The 25,038-nt window shown below is 39.0% G+C and overlaps 1 protein-coding gene across 1 annotated transcript; it reads left to right on the top strand.

Moving 5' to 3' along the window:
* Window positions 1–45: 45 nt before the first annotated feature.
* ADAT2 (adenosine deaminase tRNA specific 2) lies at window positions 46–21,210 on the top strand. Its single transcript, XM_065888992.1, has 6 exons — window positions 46–182; window positions 12,301–12,405; window positions 14,803–14,953; window positions 16,537–16,643; window positions 20,739–20,811; window positions 20,920–21,210. Exons 1-6 carry the CDS (start codon window positions 87–89, stop codon window positions 20,961–20,963), a joined length of 576 nt encoding a protein of 191 aa, XP_065745064.1. The 5' UTR covers window positions 46–86; the 3' UTR covers window positions 20,964–21,210.
* Window positions 21,211–25,038: the final 3,828 nt, after the last annotated feature.

The raw sequence follows: 25,038 nt of genomic DNA on the forward strand, positions 1-25,038 counted from the left end.
CGAGAGCCCGCCCCCACCGCGTTCCGTTGCCAGCGCTCCTCCTCCGCCGCGGCCTCCGGCACTGAGCGAGGCTGCCGCGGTGCAGTATGGAGGCGAAGGTAGGGTCCACGCAGATTACGGGCGGCGCGTGCTCTGTGTTGGCGGAGGAGACCGAAAAGTGGATGGAACAGGCGATGCAAATGGTGAGGGGGCGGGATGTGGATGTATAGGGTGGGAATTTTCTCTGGCTTATCCTGGCCGAAGCATTCGAGTAAAGGTCCCCGGGGGTGCTTTCTGGTCTCAGTAATCTCGATGGAGTTCGCATTCTCTGGGTAAACACCTGGCTTTACTCTCCTGAAATGTTTTTTAGCTCATTCTCACAGTGGTTCTGAGGAAAGGAAGAGACGAAATACAGAAATTATTTATTTTTCACTTGTTTGAAGTATGCGCCGAACATCCCTATTCGGGGGCTGCTGGCACGGGCGTGCTGCGTCCCCTTGTTTCCTGTGGACATTCGCAAATCCTCGAAGTCACATTATTTTGTATTTATGACCTCTTGACTCTATCTAGTAGAAGGAAGGAAGCTGAGGATGTTTCCGGTAGAGAGCAGGATAAAAACAAGTACCTGAACAGCCAGATTCTCATCCATCTATCCATCCATCCATCCATCCTTTCACTTCCCTCACTCCTTTCAAGACTCCTGATTAAGGAGGGCTCTAATAAGATTTGTGTATAATCCAAGCTTTACCCATACTTACGTGTCCCATCGAACTCTTTAATAGGGATAAAAGTCTATTTGGCATATATGTATATATATATAAATCATGCACACACACATATATGCATATGTTAATTTAAACTTGTTCCTCATACTCTTTTGACAGTCACTCACAGTAAAAAAAAAATCTATTTTGTATTACATTCCAGTAAACACACACAGATAAAATTGAAACAAAAGTTTTACAGAACAGTACTTAATCTTCCTATGTACAGTTTTCCTGGTATTTCTCTTTCATTGCATTTTGGAAAAAAAAATGCTGGTCATCACCCCTGATTTGATTTCATGACCCACTCTTTAAGTCCACTTCAAAATTTATTTCCCCCGTTAAACTTACAGGATGCATAACTTTCTGTGTGATACTTTAATGTTCACATGTACCTTTAAATAATTAATTTGTAATTTGTAATATGGAGTTGTTTGTCCTGAACTCCTTTTATGTTACTAAATTCTCCAAGTTGGAGACAAGGAGTTTTCATGTGATATCAAAAATCTCACTCTCCTTACCCCAAATCATTTCAATAATATCATATGCCTGGCGGCGCCTTTTTTTTTTTTCTGGCCGCGCTGCGTGGCGTGTGGGATCTTAGTTCCCCCACCAGCGATCAAACCCGTGCCCACTGCAGTGGGAGCGCAGAGTCTTAAGCACTGGATGGCCAGGGAAGTCCCTGGGCAGCATCTTTATAAGTAGTGAGGATGGTAATAAATGCACATGAAGACTAAAATATCTCAGATTAAGCTGCGTTTATATCTTTCTATGGGCGAGAGACCTGGAGGCCAGGGAATGCTGGAATACTGGGAATTCGTGGTCTCTTCCATTTATTTTCATTTGCTTCAGGAACTCTCCTCAAAGTATTTATGTGGAGCTTGTGTAGATGAAAATTTGAGAGTTGCTGTCATAGAGGACTCAGTAGTGGTTCCATAAACAGCTAAGTTTAATCAGTCTTTGAGCTTTTCCACTTTGTGTATCAGAAATGTGTTTTCTTTCCATCCTTTCATATCTTTGTACTATTCTCTAGTCTTCTGGACTAAACATTTGAGTCTTTTTACTACCTTTTGGTATGACCTTGGGCAAGTCACTTTATCCCCCTAGGGTATTGCTTCCTACTCTATAAAACGGGGTGGTTGAACTCCAAGTAATTTCTAAGCCCTCTCTGGCCTTGACATTTTTGTCTTTTAATTAGATTATAAACACCTAGGGGTGTGATTACCTAGTTTATCGACATAGGGTCAAGGAAGTCCTTAGTTTGCACTTATTTTTTTGGTTTTGGCCAATAGTATATGTTTCTTCCAGGACTTAAAAAAGGGAAAAAAGGGCTTGTCATAAACCTTGGGCTTTGTCCAACCATTCCCTCCCCACTAAAGAAACTTCAAATCTTAAATTATTTCAAAGAATTGTTGAAGTAATTGAAAGTGTATTATGTACTTCTGAGAAGAATTTATGATTAGACCAGAAGCACAGCTGGTACCAAATCTGGAGGCAGCAAGTTAATCTCTGATTAATGTGTTCTGAGGAACTTGAAAGTGAAATGTCCAGTATACAAGTAATAGGGAGGATACTAGCATCCCCACAGCACTTGTACAGAGTACACATATTTATATGACCAGTTCAAGTAATTAGAATGTTTGTCTCTGATGTTAGCATTTGTTGGGCAAAGGCCTGGAGGAATTGGAATGGAGATGGATTCTTTAAAGTATATGACCAAAGGCAGAAAACATAAAAGGAAAATGAATAGGTTTTAGTTATATAAGTATTGAAAATTTCTCCATATTAAAAAGATAAGATACAAAGTAACAAAGCAGATGACAAAGAGGGAAAATATTTGCAATGTAAATAATTTGCAATGTAAATAAATTTGCAATGTAAATAAAAGGACAGGTTTGATAATCTTAATATATAAAGAACTTTTACAAACTAATGAGAAAAGATGTACACCCTAATTTTGAAAAAGTCGAAGGATATGAACATGCTATTCTAAAAGAAATACAAATAACTAGCAAGTGAACAAGCGTGCGATTTCACTAGTAATAAATTAAATTCAAGTTAAAAAGAGTTACAATTTTTCACCTGTTAAATAGGCAAAGGTGAAAAAATTATAATACTTGCTGTTGGTAAGGGTGTGTGTGTGAGGAGCTGGCTAGTTGGTTGCTGAAATTGGGGCATCCTTTCTAGAGGGCAACTTTGCTATGTATATATAAAAAAGCCTTAAAACTAGTTTATCCTTTGATCCAGTAATGCCTTTATGGTATTTTTTTCCCCAAATGAAAATATTTTAATGTTTTCTTTTTCTGATTATATAAATAATTCATAGTCATAAGAAATTCAAACTATAAAAAGATTCAACAAATTAAGTAATAATTACCTAAAAATCCTACCATCAGAGATAATGTTATAAAAATTTTAGGAGCATCCTTCCATGTATCTCTGTCCATGTGTAAACAGACATATATACTTTTTTCTTATATTAAATCTCTGTGCTAGGTTTTTTCAAATTTATTTTTTGACATATATATGTTTAAATAAATGAAATTGCGTATTTTCTTTATGATTGTGAATATCTTTTTCTAGACGTAAATACTTCTTATTTTGGTTTGTTTTCCTCACCCCCATTCCATAATACTTTTATTGCTATGGAATAGATTACCAAAAGTGGGACAAAGGATGTATGTATTTTAAAACCATCTAGACATTTTAAGATTGCCTTCTGGAATTATGCTGCCCAATGTAGTAGCCACTAGCACGTGTGGCTACTTAAGTTTAAATTGATTAAGATGAACTAAAATTAGATATTCAGTTCCTCAGTCACATTAGCTGCATTTCAAGTACTCAGTAGCAACACATGGCCAGTGGCTACCATATTGGACAGTGCAGATCAAAGGATATTTCCATTACTACAGAAAGTTCTGTTGGATAGCACTGGTCTGAAATGGTCATAATTCCATCTCCAGTGTATGAGAATGTTCTGTCCTACCCCTGTTCCCACTAGCCCTGAAATTATCACTCTTTAATATTTGGCAATGTTATAGGTGAGAAGTATTATAATATCTGTGTTACTTTTTTTTGTTGTTCTTTGATAAATTTATCAAACTTTAAAGAAAGTTCTCTACACTTTATTATTGTTTGTAAAATCACTATTTTTCATGACAGTTTTCTTTTGGAGAGCTAAGTGTATAATAAAGGTTATTGTTTTAATCATCAGAGCATATAATTCTAAGGGTGTAGGCTTAGAATCAAATAAAAGAATAACAGTGTTGCACTTTTACATTCCAGACACAGTGCCGTGGATAGTGTTTCATATAGGCCATAGTGTATAAGCCCCATAGTAGCCCTACCCTATCAGGTGTGTATTATTACTGGCCTCATCTTCAGAGGGGGACATTGAGGTTTAGAGTGAAGTAAACTTCCCAAAGTTAGGGAACTGGTAAGGAGAGAGCTGTGATTTGAGCCCAGCCACCTGTCCTCACCCTGCCCTGCCTGTACTGTGCTGTGTTTGGTCACTCACTGCTCTCCGGTGCGCCCTACTGGACCTCTCTGCCTGTTCACTTTCATCCCACTGACTACAGTGTATTGAGCATCCTAATTAGACACTCGGATTGTTTTTTCTCTGTGAATTGCCTAGGCATATCCTCTTTTGCCCAATTTTATTATTAGTTTTATTTTAAAAAATCACATTGTAGGAACCCTTTGTATTTTATAGCTATTTCTAGGAATAATTCATAAGGAAGTGATGGAGATATAAAGTTCTTCCCTTGTTTATAATAGTGAGGAATTTGAAAAATAGCCCCATGTTCTAGTTAAACAATAGGGGACTAGTTAAATGAATCATAAATATTCATGTAAAGGAGCACCATCTAAGTTTAAAAAATCATGTGCTGAAAAAATATTACTCAACATGGCGAAGTGTTTGTAATATATTTCTAAATGAAAAAGGCAGACTGTTGAGCTGTTTATATAGTATAAATCTATTTGACTTTTTAGAAAACTGCGAACATGTATGTGCAGGCATAGAAAAAAACCTGAAAACTTTCTGTCACAGAATAATAACAGAGACCATATTTTGGAGTGTTGGGATTGAGTGGTTTTTATTTTTTGATGTGTGGATTTTTTTACCCCCAGGTTTTTGACCTTGAACATACTTACTTCATAGTTAGGAAAAAAGAAAGCATGAGTGTGTGTGTGTATGTGTGTGTGAGTGTGTGTGTGTGTGTGTGTGTGTGTGTGTGTGTGTGTATTACCAGAGGGTCAGAGATAGAGGGAGAAAAGTTGCAAGTTTTCTAGAATAAATCAATTGCGTATTATTGTTGCATTTTCTGGGCGCCTAGTATTACTATAATATTGTGCTAGGTCTGAGGAAAATTCAAAAAGAAAACAAGCACAGACACATGCGTTGTAACAAATGTGGCGTGATTTAGTGTTTCCTGTGTATTAGGCCTTGTGATGCGTGCTAGGCCTGCAAAGGTGAGCAAAACAGGTTTGCTAGTGCTTGGATCTAGTGCTTGCCTCCCAGGAGCATACTGTTTAATGGATGAAATTAAGCCACGCACAAATGAAAAAGTTAATGGTAACAAGTTCAGGGTCCCAAATAAGAGACAGATATAAAGTACTATCAGATAATAGGCGACAAAGTCCTGAGCAAGTCAGTTGAATTAAATTATAGGATGCTTTCTTAACTTTAAAAAGGGAAAATGGGATGTAGGTGGGTGGCAAAGGAGAGAAAGGTTGAGCAAGCAGAGGAACCGTCAAGTCCAAAGAAATGGAGGACTTGGTCTTAGGTTAGGAGGTGATCCAGCTGTTTGTTCAGAATAGGGCTTCCTAACAGGAGCCCAGGTTTTAGGGGGATCTATAAACCCTGACGCTATGTATAAAAGTGTCATGTACATGTGCCCTTTTCACGTTTGAGAGTCCATAAATAACGTTCATCAGATTCTCAGAGGGGCTCTGGAAAGTTTAAGAACCAAGGACCTAGAAGGATAATGAAAAGTTAGGCTGGCTTATTTGGCTGGTGGGAAGCGTGGGTGGTAGTTGGGAGGCTCTCGGTGCCAGGTTGAGGAATTTAATGTTGTAGAGGGAAAAGAGAGCTTCCGAGAGTCATTAGCAGTAACAGCTGTAGCGTAGTTTGACCTTTTGAACGTTATTATTTTCTACCTAAGAGTTGTTCTGGCTAAATTGTCTTTTCCCCTGATTTTTTTTTTTTCTTTTGTAGGAGATATACCTGGGGACTCACCAAGAGTCTGTGCACTCTGCAGTCTGTCCCCATCTCTCCTCCTTTTACCACTGCATCACTAGATAGTAGTTTATGGGAGCGACGGCTTTAGAGAAACTCCAAAATCTCTTCCATCCTAGAGCTGTCATTGTCTGTAACCTGCGGGGTCTGACTAGAGTGAAGGAAATGACATTTAAAGAGCAATAGAAATGACATTAAAGACTTTTGGAGTAGATACCAGTAATTGGGCCAGGAAGAAGAGAGATTTCATTCTTCAGTTTTGAAAGCTGATAATTTATTAATTTATGAAAGACCAAGTTGCCATTTTAAATAGTAACTGAGCCTTGGCTCCTGTCAAAAAAGATGAGAGAGTTAAAAACCTACCTGCACACACTTCAGACCCACCTTGCCTGAGTTCTTGTGCATTCATAAAGAAGTGATCAGACTTGACAGAAGAGTTGGTGGGAGTATTGGAAAGTACGAGATGGGATGAGTTGAAAATTCTTTTCAGCTTAATTAAATCTATTTTGAATGTGACAGCAAAGCAAATATATATTTGATATATGCATATATACACATGTGTTTTATATACATGTAAACACACCCATCTATATTTTTTTTAATTGAAAAGCATTTCACTCTAAACTCACTTCCATGGAGTTTTTGGGTTATTCTCACCACCTCCTCCCTAACTCGCCATTCCAGCTGCCCACCCCCTCACTGTGAGCTTGGCAACAACTTTAATCAACAACATTATTTGCCTTTTTAAAATACTCCCTTCACTCACATTTTCTCTCTAATTTGGACAGCAAAGGAAGGCATTTCACAAGAAAACACGTTAATCTAAGGAAGTAGGAAGATAATATTCAGGGTTGGGAAATAGAGTTAAAAGGAGATAATTTGCTGGAAGGGAAAAAGAGAAAATCCAAAGGAAAGAATGAAAGGCACAAGCCCCGTCACCTGGAGACCCTGGTGGAGGGGCTGCCAGGCCCTGCAGCGTGGCCCCGGCTGTCTTCCAGGTGAACAAGTCAGGACTTGGAAGGAACCCTACTGGGCAGCTTGGGTTCACCTTCTCCCTGGCCACTTACTCCCTTTCCTCTTACTCTTGGATTCTCTTCTGCACATTTGAAATGGCCACATAGCCTCACATAGAATTCTTCAGGGGATAGTTTTACAGAAAATCCTTGTCACATGGCTCCCCATTTGTTTACTCTCGCAGTTTTTTTTTTAATCTTTAAACTTCCTATGCCTCACTCTCTTGCTAAATGTCCCCTCTCCTTTTGTCCCTTGAACTAGACCTACTAAGAACCCAAACACTGATAAAGTAGCTGAACAACGGTAATTACAGTAGAAATTAGAGACAGAGCCATGGCAGAGAGCCCAGGAACCTGACATCTGGTAGGTGCTCCACAAAGACTTGTTGAACAAGTGAGTGGATGGAGCCAGATGGCCTGGGCTCTAGTCCCAGCCCCTCACAGGGGCTAATTCCATAACCTTCCCATGGCTCAGTCTTCTCATCTGTAAAATGGGGAAGCTCACGGAGCCAGTCTCATAGGGTGATAAACTAAATGAATTAATACAGTGCTTAAAATAGTCCTGGATCAAGGTAGGTTCTTCAGTAAGCTCTAAGCTAATAATATTTGCAAGCTCAGAATCAGAACACTTGAGATGTAGACATAACAGTCTGTTGTAATAGAAACTAGAAATGTAACTTATAGGCAAGTCACTCTTCAGGTCACTGGTTTCATTCCCTCCCTTCCACCCAAATTGACCCTTCTTTCTCGGCCTAGTTTTTTCCTTGGATCTTCCATAACACCAGATACTCCTGGTTTTCCTCCTACCTCAGTAGGCATCTCTTCTTAATCGCCATTGTAAGAGCCTTCTCAGTTTATTCCACCTTTATTTTTTTTTAATGTTTCAATTTGAAATAATTACAGATTCATAGGAAGTTGCCACAGAGTATACAGAGAAGGCTCACATACCCTTCAGGTAGTTCCCTCCAATGGTAACATCTTCTGTAACTGTAGTAACATATTAGAGCCAGGAATGTGGCATTGACCCAGTCTGCAGGGCTTGTTCAGATTTCATCACCTTTATGTGCTAACCTTAAAGCGTTTGTGTATGTGCGTGTGTCTGTGTGTATGTGTAGTTCTATGCAATTTTGTCACCTGTTTAGTTTTGTGTAGTCACCACCAGAACTGCTCCATCACCACAAGGCTTCCTCATGCTACCTCTTTATAGCCACCATCCCTCCCAAACCTTAAACCCTGGCAGTCATTTATCTGTTCTCCATACCTGTAGTTTTGTCATTCAAGAATGTTTTATACATGACTGTGTCACCTTTGGGGATTTATTTTTTCATTCAACATAATTTCCTTGAGATCCATCCAAGTTTTGAGTCAATTAATAGTTGATTCCTTTTTATTGCTGTGTAGTTTTCCATGGATAGATGTAGCACACTTTGTCTAACCAGTCACTCTTTGAAGGACATTTGGGTCATTTCCAGATTTTGGCTATTATGAATAAAACTCCCCTGAACATTCATGTCTGTATACAAAATTGTGTATTGTATGAACATAAGGTTTCATTTCCTTGGGTAAATAAATGCCCAGGAGTGCAATTGTTGGGTCATATGTTAAGTGCATGTTTAGCTTTTTAAGGAACTACCGAACAATCTCCCAGGGTGGCTGTACCATTTTACATTCCTACTGGCAATAGATGAGTGATCCTGTTTCTCTGCCTTGCTGGTATTTGGCACTGATACTTTCTATTTTAGCCATTCTGCTAAGTGTGTAGTGATAATCTCATTGTGGTTTTAATTTGCCTTCGCTAATGGCTAATGTTGTGACCATCTTTACATGTGCTTATTTGCCATCTGTATGCCCTCTTTGATAAAATGTCTTTAAATATCTGTTGCCCGTTTTCTAACAGTTTTTTTTTCACTGTTGAATTTTGAGCATTCTTTACATAGTCCAGGTCTAGACTTTTGTTGAATATGTGGTTTGTAAATATTTTCTTCCCGTTTTAGCTTATCTTTTCTTCCTCTTAACAGGGTGTATTAGTTTCCTATGGGTGCTGTAACAAATTACCACACATCTGATAGCTTAAAACAACACAAGTTTATTCTCTTATCGTTCTGGAGGCCCAGAGTCCACACTGAGTTTCACTGTGCCAAAACCAATTGTCAGCAGGGCTGTGCGCCCTCTGGAGGCTCTAGAGGAGAACGTGTCTCCTTGCCTTTTCCAGCTTCTAGAGCGACATTCCTTGCTTGGTTCATGGCTCCTTCCGCCATCTTAAAAGTCAATAGAGTAGCATCTTCAACTCTCTCTCTCTGCTTCCATCATCACAGTGTTTTATACTTTATGTGTCAGATTTCTCTCTGCCTCTCTCATAAGGACACTTAGGACTGCATTTAGGGCCACCTGAATAACCCAGGGTAACTTTCCTGTTTCAAGATCCTCAACAAATACTTGATGGATGAAAAAATGATTTGTCTCTCTTGTGTACCCCAGGTTATGTGTCATCCTAAGCTTATTTTATTTTGTTTTCCTTCAATTAATTTTTTATTTTTGTGAAGACAAACAACACAAAGGAAAACTGATCAACATATTTGAACAGGAACTTCACAAGAGAGATCCAAATGTCAGTAAACTTACGAAAAAATGGTAAACCTCTTAACTCACCAGGGAAATGAAAATTAAAACCACAAACACTACCTCATATCCATCAGAATATCCAAAATAAATAATATTAACAATTCCAGTTGTCAGTGAGGATGTAGAGCAGCGGGAACTCTCACACACTGTTCATGGGAATGTAAATTATTACAACCACTTTGGGAAGCTGGCAGTATCTATTGTACTAAAGGCAAACACACACAATAGCCTCTAACCCAGTAAATTTACTGTTAGGTATATACTCAACAGAAATTAATAGTACCTGAAGAGACAGGTATAAACATGTTCATACGGCATTATTAGTAATAATCAAGAAGTGGAAACAACCCGAACATCTTTCAACAGATTGTATAAATAAACTGTGGTATATGCATACAAAGTAATATAGGACAATGAAAGTGACCTACAGTTACAGGAATGAACATGGATGCAACTTGAAAACATGTGAAACAAAAGCAGCTAGAGACAAAATATATACGCCGTGAGTCCATTTATATAAAGTTCAAAAACAGGCATAGTTAAGTCAGAATAGTGATTTAAGCTTACTTTAAATTTCATTCTTCGTGCGATGATTGCCTTAACTGCACCAGTACTTAGTCTCCACCCTCCCCAGCTGTCAGTCCTCCTCCTGGCTTTCCTTTCTATAGTAGCCTGTGGTACATTTGTATATTTGTTTGTATATAGTCACCAAACCTTGGAACTCTTCAGTCTTTCAAACTTTGCATAAACTGGGTATGCTTTAACTGTTTTTACAGAACTGGGACAGCACTAGCCTGTGGGTAGTTCATGACACAATTCTGAGGAATGCGGTCTTATTGCTTCAGATACTGTCTGTTTACACCTCTCCATGCCCCAGCTCTATCCCACCACTCCAGATGGGAGAGAAGTACAATATGCTCCCACCACGTGCCTCTCCTTTCAGCGCTTTTGGCCAAATGATAAGTGTCAGTTGAGCAAGCTTGAAGCAGCTAAGGAACCCACGCTGGCATTATGATAGGACGTTATTGCTACTGTAAATAGTGTAGCTGGGAGCAAGAGGCTAGTGCAGGAGATGGAACACTCTGTTTTCAGCTAAGGCTTCAACTTGGCACTTTATATGCCCTATGGTGTGTGCAAATACCTCCGCTTAAATGGGAGTCTTGCCTTCCAAAGGGTCTTCCAGCCTGCCAAAGTAGGAAATGCTGTGCCTTTCTAGAAACAGCTGTACTTGGGATTTTTAATTGTAGTGAGGTGGCAATGATTGTATACTAGTCCAAAGGTTGCACCCATTTAAGGTTCTCTCTCACCTGTGGTATCAGGGCATCCCAGAGGTAACCTGCCTGTTTTTGCTCTCTGCCTGAAGAAGTATTCCTTAGCTGTCCTGGGCCCCAGAGCTGCTGGAGTTCCCTCAGCCATAGCGCTAGAAGAAAAATGGGCAGCCTCTGATAGAGGGGAGACTTTGCAAATATAATAAATTGGTTTGCCATTCCTGGGATGGTGCTGGAACTATGCCTAAACTTATTTTTCTCATTTGTGTCTTTCAGTTGAGGTATACGTCACATACAGTGAGATGCACAGTTCTTACATGTATTATTCAGTGTTGAGTGACGCAGACATCTGTGTAAGCCACATCCTTATCAAGATAAAGTTTTCACCACCACAGAAAACTTCCTTGTGTCCCTTTCCAATCTACACATCCCCTTTCATGAAGCAACCACCGTTCCAATTTCTTTCATCGTAGTTTAGTTTAGTCTGTTCTAGTACTTCACATGATTTGTGTTTGACATCTTTTACCTTAGCATGTCTGAGATTCATCCATGTTGTTGTGTGTATCAGTAGTTTGTTTCTTCTTATTGCTGAATAGTCTTCTATTGTGTGAATATACCACAGTTTGTTTATTCATTCTTTTGTTGATGGGCACCCGTTCTATTTCCAGAGTTTGGCTATTATGAATCAAGCTGTTATGAACATTCTTTTACAAGGTTTTTTGGTGGACATATATTCCCTTCTCTTAAATAAATACTTAGGAGTAGAATAGGCTATATGTTCACAGGCTATATGTATGTTTACTTCTTAAAGAAACTTCCAAAATGTTTTCCAAAGTCGTTATGCTATTTCTTTGTATAGAGTGCTCCTAAACTTTATTGTCTCACTTAGAGCAGAAATTGTGGGCACAGGGAGATATCCAGTCTGGTCACCTTTATGCTGTTGGAACTCTAGAGGATATTTTCTGTAATTTTTAAAGAAACAAAAAAATAAGCAGCATTTCAACAAGGAAAGAATTTTAATAAAAGATTTATAAATGTTACTTATTCTTCTACCTCTTTGCAGATATATACACTATCTCAGAAAAGGTGCATAGACCCTGGCAATTAAAAAAAAAGAGTCAATAGCAAAAAGAGTCAGTAGCAGTCTTTTGATTACTTCTCCCTCCAGTGAGAAGAAAAAAGTCAGGGGACTCAGGACCCATGAAAGGGATTTGTTCCTGAGTCTCCTTAATATGGATACGATAGAGAACAAAGGCATTAAATACTAAAATATGTCTGAGAAAAGGGAAGGCTGACCTGCATTTCTTTGTTCTGGTGTTTGTACGTGTGTGTACTGCTCAGGCTGCATCTTTTCTCTGCTACCATCTTTTCGTGTTTTGAACATTACCTCTTAGATTTTCCATTTTGTCTTTCAGGCCAAAGAAGCCCTAGAAAATATTGAGGTTCCTGTTGGCTGCCTTTTGGTCTACAACAATGAAGTTGTAGGGAAGGGAAGAAATGAAGTTAATCAAACCAAAAATGTATGTGAGTTGAATAGTATAATTGCAGACATATGGACGTGGTGGTAGGTGTGGAATGAATTTATCATAGTTGACTAGAAGATGGGTCTGTGTAGAGTCCCGTGAGTATCAGTGGAAGGATGGTTTCCCTAAACATCTCTTTTTTTGAATGCCCTTTTTTTTCTGATCATAAAAGTGATACATGTTGATTTTTTTAATGAAAATTCTACTTTATAAAACACATCAATTTAATTCATATCGTATCCTTTAGTACCTTTAAATAGTGTATTCCTTGTGGTAAATTAAAAAGTCACCCTCAGTTGATAGCTATGGAAGTATAAAAAGATTGTATAAAGGAAGCTATTCCTAAATCAGATAATTCAGTGAAATACAGTCTCCACCACCTGCTGTCTCTATCTACAGGTACACTTTAAAAGCTTGTGTGACATTAATTTATTGTGGTTAGGTTGAGAAGTTCATGAATTAAGGCAACACTTCCTGAACATGGTATCACAACAGTGTGTCACAGTGAGTATAAATGAAGTATCAAGTTTTAGGATTATGAAAAGTGCTAGGTGGACCCAAGGATAGCTTATGACTTTAATACCACTCACACAGACCTTGATCTTACTTGGGAGCCAGAGAACAAGCTGGTGTTGGAACTGGTGCTGTGAGGACTTTAAAGTTCATCCATCACATCTATCAAAAAGAAAACTCAGATTTAGTGAAACACAAGCAAAATAGGAACCCAGATTCACGAAGCAATTGTTATGTGGATATCAAAATGCTTCTGAGATAAGTAATAGACCATAATACAGCAATTGGTGAATATACACACACTTATGCAGGAGTGGAATTTTGTGTTTTAAATAATTGTCATCTCTCCCTATGTGTATTTTGTAGTTCAGTACAATATCTTTAAGGTGAGATCACTGAATGTCCTAGCAACATCCATCTAAACCCCCAGTGACCTGGGTTTCTTACACACCTTGAAATTAACCTGGATTTATTTTTAGTTTTCTATGCTCTATAGAAGATTACCCTATAATCACAGTATAGCAAGACTCTTGACCCCAAATGAGGAGACCCCAATCCTACTTTTGGCTCTGATACCATCACCCTCTGTCACCACCACCATCACCTCTCCCAGCTGTGTGTCTTTAGTAACCTCCTAATGTAGCTTAGCTTCTGGTTCTTCAGCAGTAAAAGAGTTGATTGAGGTGATTTATGTCAACGATTATTTCTTGAGAACTATGGGGACATTTGATTCAGTAGTTCTGAATCTGAATTTTAAAATGCACCCGAGTTGGGGACACTTTTCTTTTTTAAGCTCCCCAGTTGGTGCTGGTATGCAGTCATGTGTGGGAACCTCTTTGCTAAAGCACCTTCCAGCTCCGAGTTTATATTAATTCTGGGCCAGCAATGGTCCCATCTGCCTCTGGCTTCCATGGTACCTTGGCCACTGTGCCAGCACTTTCCACACCCTGCCCTATGTCACAGGTAAATGAACACCTTTCTGTTTGTCCCATCGAATTTTATGCTCGTTGAGGACAGAGACTTTTTTTCCCACAAAGAGTTTAGCACAGTGGCGTATACATAGTTGACGTTCCGTGTAAGTTTATTGATAAACATGATTATCATGACTATTATCAATAATTATCACAGAGCAGAGTGCATATATCACGTTATGCGTCATTGTGCTTCATATAATTCAGATCGCTTTATGAGATGTAGATACCAGTATATCCAGTATTACACTGGGGAAACCAAGGCTTGGAGAAGCTATGTAACTTGCCCAGGGCTGTATAATCAGTAACATCATGGTCAGGATTCAGATTGAAGTGTGGTTCATTCCAGACTATGTGATTTCTCCTCTACTCAACTACTCCCATGAGGTATCTGAGACTGATACCAAATCTCTGCTTCTCTCTAGAGTCTGCCAGTATATAAAATCTCATCCCAAAGAAAATACAAGTGATGACATTCCAGTGATGATATTCTAAATATAGATTTGCTTAGAGTGAGGTCAGTGACAGCCTTGAAAACATTCGTAACTGGAACATATGCTTAGGAAAATTTCAAGTGTCCCCTGAAATATTCAGGAACCACAGACACTTTTTCTTTGAGACTTATCTCTCTATGGCATTTTAATTGAAAGAGTGTCCCCTAAAGTATTTAGGTACTTAACTAAAAATAGAGCATAATTCGTGTGGCATCTCAGATTAGGTGTCTTTTGTTGGTGAGGTTATGGTACTTGAACTAGGAACTAGAGTGTCAACTGCTAAGGGTGTCCTGAAACCTTTATTTGCTAAAACGCTGGCAGAAATGATAGGCCTATTTTTCATATTTACTTTTGAATATTTGTAAAATACAGTTGCATGTAGCCAACAAGGTCAATGCAAGCACCTCTTCTTTCAGGCTACTCGACATGCAGAAATGGTGGCCATTGACCAGGCCCTCGATTGGTGTCGTCGACATGGCAAGAGTCCTTCTGAGGTGTTTGAACACATGGTGCTGTACGTCACCGTGGAGCCGTGTATCATGTGCGCAGCCGCTCTCCGCCTGATGAGTATCCTTTGACTTCACGGGTTAATGTCTCGTACTCTTCCTGTGAACTCGAAAATGGCCACACATCATAGTAGAAACATAACCCATTTCTACAACATGAAAACAGAGACTTATGAAACAAATTATAGGAGGTGCACATTATAAAATACAGTATCCCTTGGTCAAAAAATTTTTAGGAAAGATTTTTGAATAATAAAATTACCTCATTTTTAATATCAATAAACATATAACTATTAAGTAAGCTAGAGCAAGAAACACATGACAAACTGTTGGGTAAAGATAAACCATAAATTAGATTATAAAACAGTGTGCATAGGAAAAGATCTGAAGATTATGCATCTGTTTTGCCTTTAGTGAAGAGATTATAGGTGATTTAAAATTTTTCTTTCTCTGTTAATATGTTTTTATTGTTTATTTTTGCCAGGAATACCTATTACATAGAAGGCTTGAAAAATTTTAAGTCAGAAGTAAATACAAAGGAAAAAACAAATCATTTATGATACTATAATTGTAAATAAATGGGAAATTGATAAAGTTACAGCTCTTTGAATTCTGTCTTTCACAGAATAAGCGACACAAATACTGAATACAGCAAGTTAACCTCTAAAGATCTTTTAAAAAATTATTTGATAATTCAGCAACTCAATTTCATACTTGCGTATTTTTATGTACTTATTTTGCTGTGTGTGAATCATTTAATCACTTTAAAAATAATAGAGAGGGTTTTGAATATGAAAATATGTACAGTTTCCGCTTTATAAGCTCTCTGCCCATCCTGCCTTACAGAGTGGCTCTGCTTTAGTCTGGCTCGTACTAGGTCACAGGTTGTATCTGTTTGAGGAAAGAACAGGGAAAAATCTATTATTTTTAAGAGGTGAAAATCCCTGGATTAAATTCCTGCCTCCTTTCTGGCTCCAATTCTCTAATGATTCCAAAAAATCATCTAGGAAAGATCAGAGAGAGCGCCGAGCTCTGAGCATTCAGCAGCTACACAGTCAGTTTTCATTCCGTTTGCAGTTGTGACACATTAGTTTCTATATTCTTTAAATCTCTTTCTTTTGTGTAACTGGATTGTGTAACTGGATTTTTAAGACGAAGCCTAAGTTTAATTATTTTTTGATAAGTGTGGCTGTTTTTTTGATAATTAATTTATTTTTTGGCTGCGTTGGATCTTTGCTGCTGCATGCAGGCTGTCTCTAGTTGTGGCCAGTGGGGGCTATTCTTCATTGTGGTGAGCGGGCTTCTCCTTGCCGTGGCTTCTCTTGCTGTGGAGCACAGGCAATAGGCGCGTGGGCTTCAGTAGCTGTGGCTCGTGGGCTCTAGAGCATTGGCTCAGTAGTTGTGGCGCACGGGCTTAGTTGCTCCGCGGCATGTGGGATCTTCCCGGACCAGGGATCAAACCCGTGTCCCCTGCATTGGCAGGTGGATTCTTAACCACTGCACCAGCAGGGAAGTCTCAGTTTAATTGTTTTTAAGAGCAGCATGGCCTTTCCTCTCCAGGCTAGCTGGTATAAACCCACCCTAGTTCTGTCACAGTAGGCACTTGAACTGCACACCCTTTGTAGGACCTTAATTCTTCCTTAGAAATCCCGCTGGTTGTCTATGGCTGTCAGAATGAACGATTTGGTGGTTGTGGCTCTGTTCTAGATATTGCCTCTGCTGATCTACCGAATACTGGGAGACCATTTCAGGTAACATGAACTGTTATACTTTTCCCCTTTTTCTAATTACTGTGATCTCACGATGGGCTTGCAAATAGTTAGCCTGTGCTCAGTACACCAAGAAGCCACGCTAGAAACAGGTGGGCTCTTGGGACCTCTGGTCAAGGTCATTGATGCCTCAGTGTAAGACCATAGGTAATCGTTTCCAGGTGAGTGCTCAGCTCTCTTAATTAACAGAATTCCTCCAGAAGGAGAGTCCCCAGCCTTCTGAGTTTTCCTCTAACAGTCTTCACCCATGCCTCCAGCTATGTTTGAGGACCCTACCACTGTGGGCGTTCTCCATCCATGCGTACGCCTGGCTCCACGCTGTACCAAGTCTGTGTGAGGCTTGGTAACAGTAGATGCTATTTACAGTGAATGTACAATGATTTTGCACAAAGTCAGTCGTTTTGCTTGATTGCCCTGTACTATTTTTGGTGCCTAGCAATCGATACCTGTTTTCATTATTTTTTTTCCTGCCTTTTTAATGTTGAAATTTCCCCCAGGCCCAAGAATCCACTTAGAAATTCTACTTTCCCTTTAACCTTGCCACTTCTCCCAAAGTTTTTATGTTTAAGGCTATGAACAGTAGGAATTTATATTTCAGCATTTGGTCTGTAGACAAATAGCAGTTTCCATAAACTGGTTTGATTGTTTTTTTCTCCAGATGTAAGGTTAATCCTAAAAGTATTATGCTTTAAAAAGAAAAGGACTTAACAACTTGCTGGACATGGTGGGTAGTTAACAACAAAGACCTCAGATATTCTTGGGAGAATATTAAGTACCTATGAAGGGCTAAATTTGGCTGAATCCCACTGAGAACAAGATTTGGAAAACATTCTATTTTGAGTTTTGCCAGCTGAACATTGGCTTTCTTAACAACTCCTGCACTTTTGAGAATAGATGACTTTTGACATCACATCAGAAAAGAAATTGTAATGGAATGATGGAGAGTAAGCAATACAGTTAGCTTGATCATTAAAAAAATATGCAAAGTGATTTGCTTTTTCCAGTTGCTTCTATCAGTAGCTCAAATTTTGCTTACATAACTCTTCGCAAGTGAATTGCTGACTCTACTTCATTTGTGAGAAAGATCTAAAGAATTTCTCAAAGCTTCTGGGCAGAACAAAGATGAGCTATTGGATATCAGACATGGGGGAACATTTTTGACCAACATGCCGGTGACACTGAGTGCACACTATCCTCTCCTGCACGTCCCTGCACAGAATCCAACAGTATCTGGTTGAACAAAAAAATAAGTTCACTTGCAGTGTGTGTACCTGGCCAGATTGGCTCCATCAAAATGAATGGCCATGGTTTGAAGCCACATCTCCAGATTTGATGCCAAAATATGTTTTTTTTTTTTTTACAGTGTTTTGAGATTCTAGAGAAACTATCGATACCCCAGGCTTCTGGATGCTGTGTTTTCTACTTTTATTTGGTTGGCTTAGGGTGTGGGTAGGGGTGAGGTGGGAATTTGTGGAAGGTAGGGTGCTGTTTTTGTATTGCAGAATTATAGATTCTTTTAATACTGTATTATAAACAGCATTAAAGTTCATAGAGGAGACCTACAGAACTATTCTTTTCAAAGAAGATGGTGATTAATTTACTTTACCTGCCTTGTGTAAAAAATTATTTTAATTAAGAATGTGTGCTTTCTGTTAAAGCCACAAATTCGTAGCTATACTAGATGCCCGAAACGATTACCTTGGTAGCTTAGAGGGATCCAGTTTCCTTCTCCACCTGTAACTCAGTGAGTCTGGTCCCTGAGTGCACATTAGAATCACCTGGAGAGCTTGGACCCAAGCCTGTGCTTGGTCCCCACCCCAGACCCACTGAATTGGAAGCCGTGGAGGGAGGGGGAGCATTGGTATTTTTTTAGTGAGCTCCCAAGTGATTCCACTGAGCAGCCAAGGTGGAAAACCAAGGTTCTAACTCTACCTGAGAGGAGAGTGCTTTGTGCAGGTGGGTGAGACAATGAGGAGAGGTGGGGGACCCGGGGGACAGGAACGCTGAACAGTGTAGGAAACGCCGTACTCACCAACATGGTTAGAAGATGAAGTACTGAGAAGCCAAGGGAGGAGAGGGTTCAAAAGAGAAGCACGTGTAGCCAGGAGTCTCCACGACTGCAGAGAGTTGAGGAGAGTGAAAAGACCAGTGTTTTGGTCAATAGGGGCCCTTGAGATATCTAAGAGGGCAATCCTGGGAGCACAAGCCAGTGAGGATGAGGTTGGGGAGGAATTGAGAGCTGCAAAAGTGACGGCCACGATTCGGGAACGTTCTCTGGGAGGAGCAGGGTATCAGCTTGCGTGGGGGACAGGGTAGAAGGAAGATTATCGGTTGTTTTTTTTTTTCCAGCTTTATTGAGATATAATTGACGTACAACATTGTGAGATTATAAGGTGTACAGTGTGATGATTTGATGCATGTATACAGCAAAATGTTTATACCACAATAAGGTTAGTTCATACATCCTTCACTTCACATAACTACTATTTTGTTGTTGTTATTACGTTATGGTGAGAACACTTAAGCTCCCCTCTCATAGCGACTTTCAAGCATACAATACAGTATTGTTCTCTATAGTCACCATGCTGGAACTTATTCTTCTTATAACTGACGGTTTGTACCCTTTGACAAAAGTCTCCCCATTTCCCCCACCCCCTCCGCCCCTGTCAACCACCATTCTACTCTCTGTTTCTATAAAGAAAGTATTGTATATATGGTCATATATATATATATATATATATATATATATGAATATTATTCAGCCATAAAAAAAGAAGGAAATTCTTCCATTTTCAACAGCATGGCTGGACCTCAACGGTGTTATGCTAAGCAAAATAAGCCAGGGAAAGACAAATACTGTATGATCTCCCTTACATGTGGAATCCAAAGACATCGAACTTGTAGCAGGTGGCTTTGATGGGGAAGGTTTATGCAGGCTTTGTGGGCCCAGGCAGGAGCCAGCTGAAGCACAAGAGAAAGGGAGGCTCATCTTGAGCAGTGGACCACACTCGCCGGCCCAGTGCTGGCTCCATCCTCTCCTGGGCACTGCTTCCAGATGGAAGATTCCCTGGTATCTCCTCCATTCATTGCATCACTCGTGCACCTCCAAAGGGGGCAGCGTATCAAGTCCAAACGCCTTCAAAGCCCTATATATTTTGACTTCATTTTTATTGCTTTCATTTCTTTCCTTGCACTCCCTTAATAATCACCCCACCCCCATCAGTTGGTTTTCTCACTCACGACCTAAGCCTATTCCTACTCTTTCCCTGAGATGATCTGCTCACTCTTTTTAAATATTCTCTATCGTTAAGGCAAGTTTAAGTTTCATCCCCCTGCTGTTACCACAATTTCTATTCTTTCACATGTTGATCACTTCTCTGAAGGAATCTACCAAAGATAGAACAAACTGAACACTCAAAAAAACATCCTTTGTAGTAAGGATCGACAGATTTTTTCTTTAAAGAGCCTGAGGGTAAATATTTTAGCCTTTGTGAGCCACTTACATCTCTGTCACATATTGTTTATTTTTTAATCCTTTAAAAATATAAAAACCATTCTTAGCTGACCACTTCTAGCTGTGGACTGCCAACCCTAGCTCTATAGAATCAAACACTTAATGGGCCACCAGTAAAGAAGAGCAGATAAAAATAGCTTAGTGCTTAGTGAGCACTTAATGATATGCCAGGTATTTAACAGGGGTTATATTATCTAATCTCATTTAATCCTCACAAAATCCTTTTGGGTTAATTGCCATAATTCCCTGTATTTTACATATGAGGGAACCGAAGCATAGAAAGTTTAAGTATCCTACCCAAGATCACATAGCTAGTGATTTGTATTATGATCACACAGTAGTTGATTGAGACATAGTAATTAGTTGATCGAGAGAGATGTTTGAGACCATATGTCTGGTTTTTTGGGGGGGAAATATGCTTCCTTACCCATGTTACTAATATCCACAAGGCGTGTTAACACTGGAAATGTGTTTACATAATTATGTATATATTGCAGTTTTTGTGGGATACAATACACATTTTCCTAGGCCTACATTCATTCTCAGCTTTCTCGTTTCATCAGTGCATCCCTGGATATCGGGCTGAGGAAGCAGTGGAGATGTTAAAGACCTTCTACAAACAAGAAAATCCAAATGGTCAGTTTTCCGCTACTGTATGTGTGTACTTCACTTAAATCAGTACGAAGAGAGTCTGCACGGGCCTACCTCTTCATTTTCTCCTTTTCTTTTCTATTCTTTTCACAGCACCAAAATCAAAGGTTCGGAAAAAGGAATGTCAGAAATCCTGAACTTGTTCTAATGAAAGACTCATGTTCCTGGACGACATTCTTGGACAGAAAGCTGTTGACATTGTTGAATCGTATGTTTATATATTGTCCTTAATCCATGGGAAAATGGTTTTTCATCATTTGCTCTGTTAAGGGAACAAATTAGCACTTTTAAAAAGTCTGACAACTGCAAACAACTCCTAGATTTTCCACAAGCTGGAAGAACATTTTTAAGAAGGGGAAAAATTAAAGATTGACGTTTTAGAAATTAGTAAGCAGTGCCTGCTCTTCCTGCCAAAATCGTTATGCTCGGTCCAGGGAAGTGCTGACTTTCAGAGGATGTGTATATCGGGCCTCAGTTACCTGGTGTGTCTGCATGGAACGCATTGCCCTATGGACACCTGGTCTAGGTCTGGCCTTTCAGACTCGGACCCTTCATTCTTGGCAGCCACTATGTTCTCCCAGGGTGTGGGGGGCAGGATATGACTTCCTTGGAAATTGTATATGAATCATATACATATAGACCGTGATTCTGTGGTCCTTAGAGCAGACTTTTGCTTTTATAAAGCATTTAGAGAAAATACATACTGTTAAAACAAGTGCTTAAGTATCATTTAAAAATTACAGCATACTGCTATTGTAAAATCTTATTTATGCCTTCTTTGAAGATGAATAGTCTTAACAGTAAAAGAAATGCAGAAATGGACAGCTCCTTCTTTGTTTATTGAACAGCTAAACTGTGCCAGGCTCTGTTCGTTCGCTGAAGCAGTGAGCAAAACAAAGAATCCTGCCCTCATGGAGCTCATATTCTAGCAGGAGGAGACAGATAATGAGCATAACACATTACACAGTATGTTAGAGGGTGATAAAAATTATGGCAAAAAGAAACAGAACGGGGTAGAAGGGGTGGGCGTGCCATTTGGTGGTGGGAATGCTGGTTGCAGAATTATGGTTAGTTTCATCTGAAATCAAGCACAATGATTTCTCTTTATAAAAATCCAGATTTAGAATTTAAAATCTAAAATGTAAAAGGACTTCCCTGGAGGTCCAGTGGTTAAGACTCCTCACTTGCACTGCAGGCGGCAAGGGTTCCTTCCCTGGTCAGGGAACTAAGATCCTACATGCCGTGCGGCGCGGCAAAAAACAGAAAGCAAAACTAAAATGTGAAAGTGTCAGCACAACCCTCAAAGGGTATCCACAGCAGGAAGTCCTAGGTATCCATGCTTCCTGACTGCGGCAGGGGTTGCCTCTGATGAACTGCAGCTTTGCAGAGCCATGCTGGGATGCTCTGCATCTGCCCAGAAGGGGGCCTCGCTGTTCCACCAGAAGCCCAGCTCCAGGCCCTGGAGGGCAGCTCCTCAGTTGCATTTCTTCAGTGGATTTATTTCCTTGATGCAAAGCATCTGTATTTGTTGGTTCTGCCATTTGAGCGATGTCTCTGACTTGTTTGTTTTGAATTACATTACAGGCTGGAATGTAATTGTGGTAAAGTATTTTTATATTGCCAAGAGTAGCAGTTAATCACAGTTACATGCTTCAGAGGATTTATAATTGCTTGGTTTTGTACATGTGTGTTTTTATCTGCATTTAAGAAGTTTTATGGAGAAGAATATGCATGATTTTAAATCTATAATAATGTTACATGTACCTTCCCTTCAATTTCACCTACTTTAAAAATGATCTTCTCATTAAATTTTAGTGCTTTGACTAGGTTATTCCTTTTTGCCATTGGTCATGATTCATTTCTGCTTCTTATGCTTTTCTGCAAGCAGACTTCATTGCACTTATTGTCTTCGTGTCATTTTCTTGGGGATTATTGGTAGATAAAAACCCTGGGAACTTTTTTCTGGGGAGTACCACCCTTTAAGTTCAGCCAAGCATCTTATGTCAAGTAGGTTCTTGGTAAACATTTGTTAAATAAAATTATTGATTGAAATTTAGGGAAAAATTAATAATAAGGAGAATATCTGGGATAAAAAGCCAAAGCCAAATAGTACCTGGGTATTTTACCCCAGAGATAGTCACTACTAAAAGGATCAAGAAAATAATAAAACTAAAAAGAGGGAAGGACAGAAAAGACTTACCACTATATATATGTTCTGTCTTTGCTGTGTTTTGGAGAATGGGTAAGTATTCCAAATTCCTAAGGATGGCTGAAAATTTTAATTTTGGTTATTACTTTTTGGATTCTCTTTCCAGTGATCGACTTACAGAATAGTCTCTCCTAAATTTTTGGTCTTAGGCACAGTTCCCTCCATTGCTTTGGGGAACAATCAGTTTGGATGGAGTACTGAAGATGGGAGGTCAGCACCTCAGCACTGATACAGGACCATTGTGGGCTCACAGATATGAAGGCTGTGGGATTTTGACAGCAGTTAGGCAGTGGTGGTGAGGAGTTGAGGATGTTTGATGAGGTGATCCTGCTTCCTGAGTGGTATATTCTCTAGCTACTTAGATGTGGCTTAAAATATTGAAATGCTGCAGTTAGAAAGATTGAATCCAATTGATTGATACTGATGTAGTGTGTCAAAGAGACCAGCTGAGAGGCTTGTTTTGTGTATGACATAATTCTGCAAGCTGTGGGATGCACAGAGGTTTTAGAATCACAGCCTTGTTTGGAGAAATTGGTGGGAAACGATTGCATCTAAGTTGCTGGAGTACCCAATGTTTACTGGTCTGTGCACCGGACTCTGCTGAGAATGGGTGGTGTGTAATGCTTTGGCACCGTCAGTCACTGATAAAAGATCATGTTAAAATATCTGTGTTTTCTTGTGACTTGGCACTCTCCCTTACTGTGTTGTATTTGGAATATCATGGAGAGAAAATAGATAGCCAAGAACTCCAACGTAGGCAAGAACTGTTAAATTTTCTTTAAACTCTGTTTGGAAATAACTTCAAACTTAGAGAAGAGTTGAAGAAATACCTATATATCCCTTATTCCTTAAACCTATTAACATTTTATACTTTAGATTTATCATTTGATATCTATTATTCTCTCTATATAGAAAATATGTATATATAAATACATATATTTCAATATATGTTTTTCTGAACCATTTAGTAGAAAGTTATATACATCATACATTCTTATATAATTCTCATATAATCATGGTATAGTTATTGACATCAGTAAATTTAACATTGATATAATACTTTAATATACCATTTGTAGTCCAGTTTTGTCTGTTGACCCCTTCACCTCCTTTAGAGAATTTTCCCCACCCCCCTGCAATATCAGACCCATTCTGAGGTCACATATTGCATTTGATTTTCATGTATCTTTCACTTCTTTTATTCTAGAACATTTCCACAGCCTTTCTTTGTCTTTTGTGACATTGACATTTTAAAAATAATACAACCCTTCTGCTCCACCTCCTTTCTTTTTATTTTTTTATAATGGTGTTTCCTCATGATTAGATTCAGGTTTTGCATTCTAGGTGATATTATGTTCTTCTCAGAGTGTCGCATCTGGAGGCCCCTAAAGGCCATCTGTCCCTCGCTGGTGATGTTAATTTTGGTTACCTGGTGAAAGTGTTATCTGATTTCTTCGCCAAATAATTATTGTTTTTTTTCCCCTCCCTTGCAAAGAATATGCAGTCTGGGGAGAGGAACTGTTACACATTTTTTAAAAGAAAATGTATTCAACATTGATGAAAAGGAGGGGGAAGAAAATTAATGACATATATTTCAAACCAACTGTTAAATTATTTGATTGCGTTCCTCCTCTTTTATTACGTCTGCCAAAATTTGTAAAATTCTTTACAAATTCTTTTCCTAATAATATTTTAAATAGGGATGTCTTAAAAATCAAAAGGCAGCCTCAGAAATAAGTTCTCTCCTAATCTTTTCCTCAGCAAAAGTAATAATTATATCAATTTAATTATATATCTGATAAGATAGAGTTTTGGGAAAATAGGTCTAAGCTGTTTCTGGTTTCACAGATGGCCTATAGTGATCCGAAAGGATCTAGGTAGGTAGTCATTTGGCCATAAAATGTGAATTCTCTTGGGTTTCCATAGAGATATCTAGACTTAAAATGTTTTAAGCACTGCTACTTTCAAAATGACTGTCAGTAAAAATAGCAAAAGCCAAGGCT

Source organism: Phocoena phocoena, chromosome 12 (genome assembly GCF_963924675.1).
Source record: "Phocoena phocoena chromosome 12, mPhoPho1.1, whole genome shotgun sequence".
Classification (NCBI taxonomy): Eukaryota; Metazoa; Chordata; class Mammalia; order Artiodactyla; family Phocoenidae; genus Phocoena; species Phocoena phocoena.

What these genes read in the sequence shown, in the direction of transcription:
- ADAT2 (XM_065888992.1), top strand. Translation starts at nt 87, where the DNA reads ATGGAGGCGAAGGTAGGGTCCACGCAGATTACGGGCGGCGCGTGCTCT. An exon ending in ATACTGGGAGACCATTTCAG is followed by an intron (nt 16,644 to 20,738) that starts GTAACATGAACT and finishes TCGTTTCATCAG; the next exon opens with TGCATCCCTGGATATCGGGC. An exon ending in CAAACAAGAAAATCCAAATG is followed by an intron (nt 20,812 to 20,919) that starts GTCAGTTTTCCG and finishes TTCTTTTCACAG; the next exon opens with CACCAAAATCAAAGGTTCGG.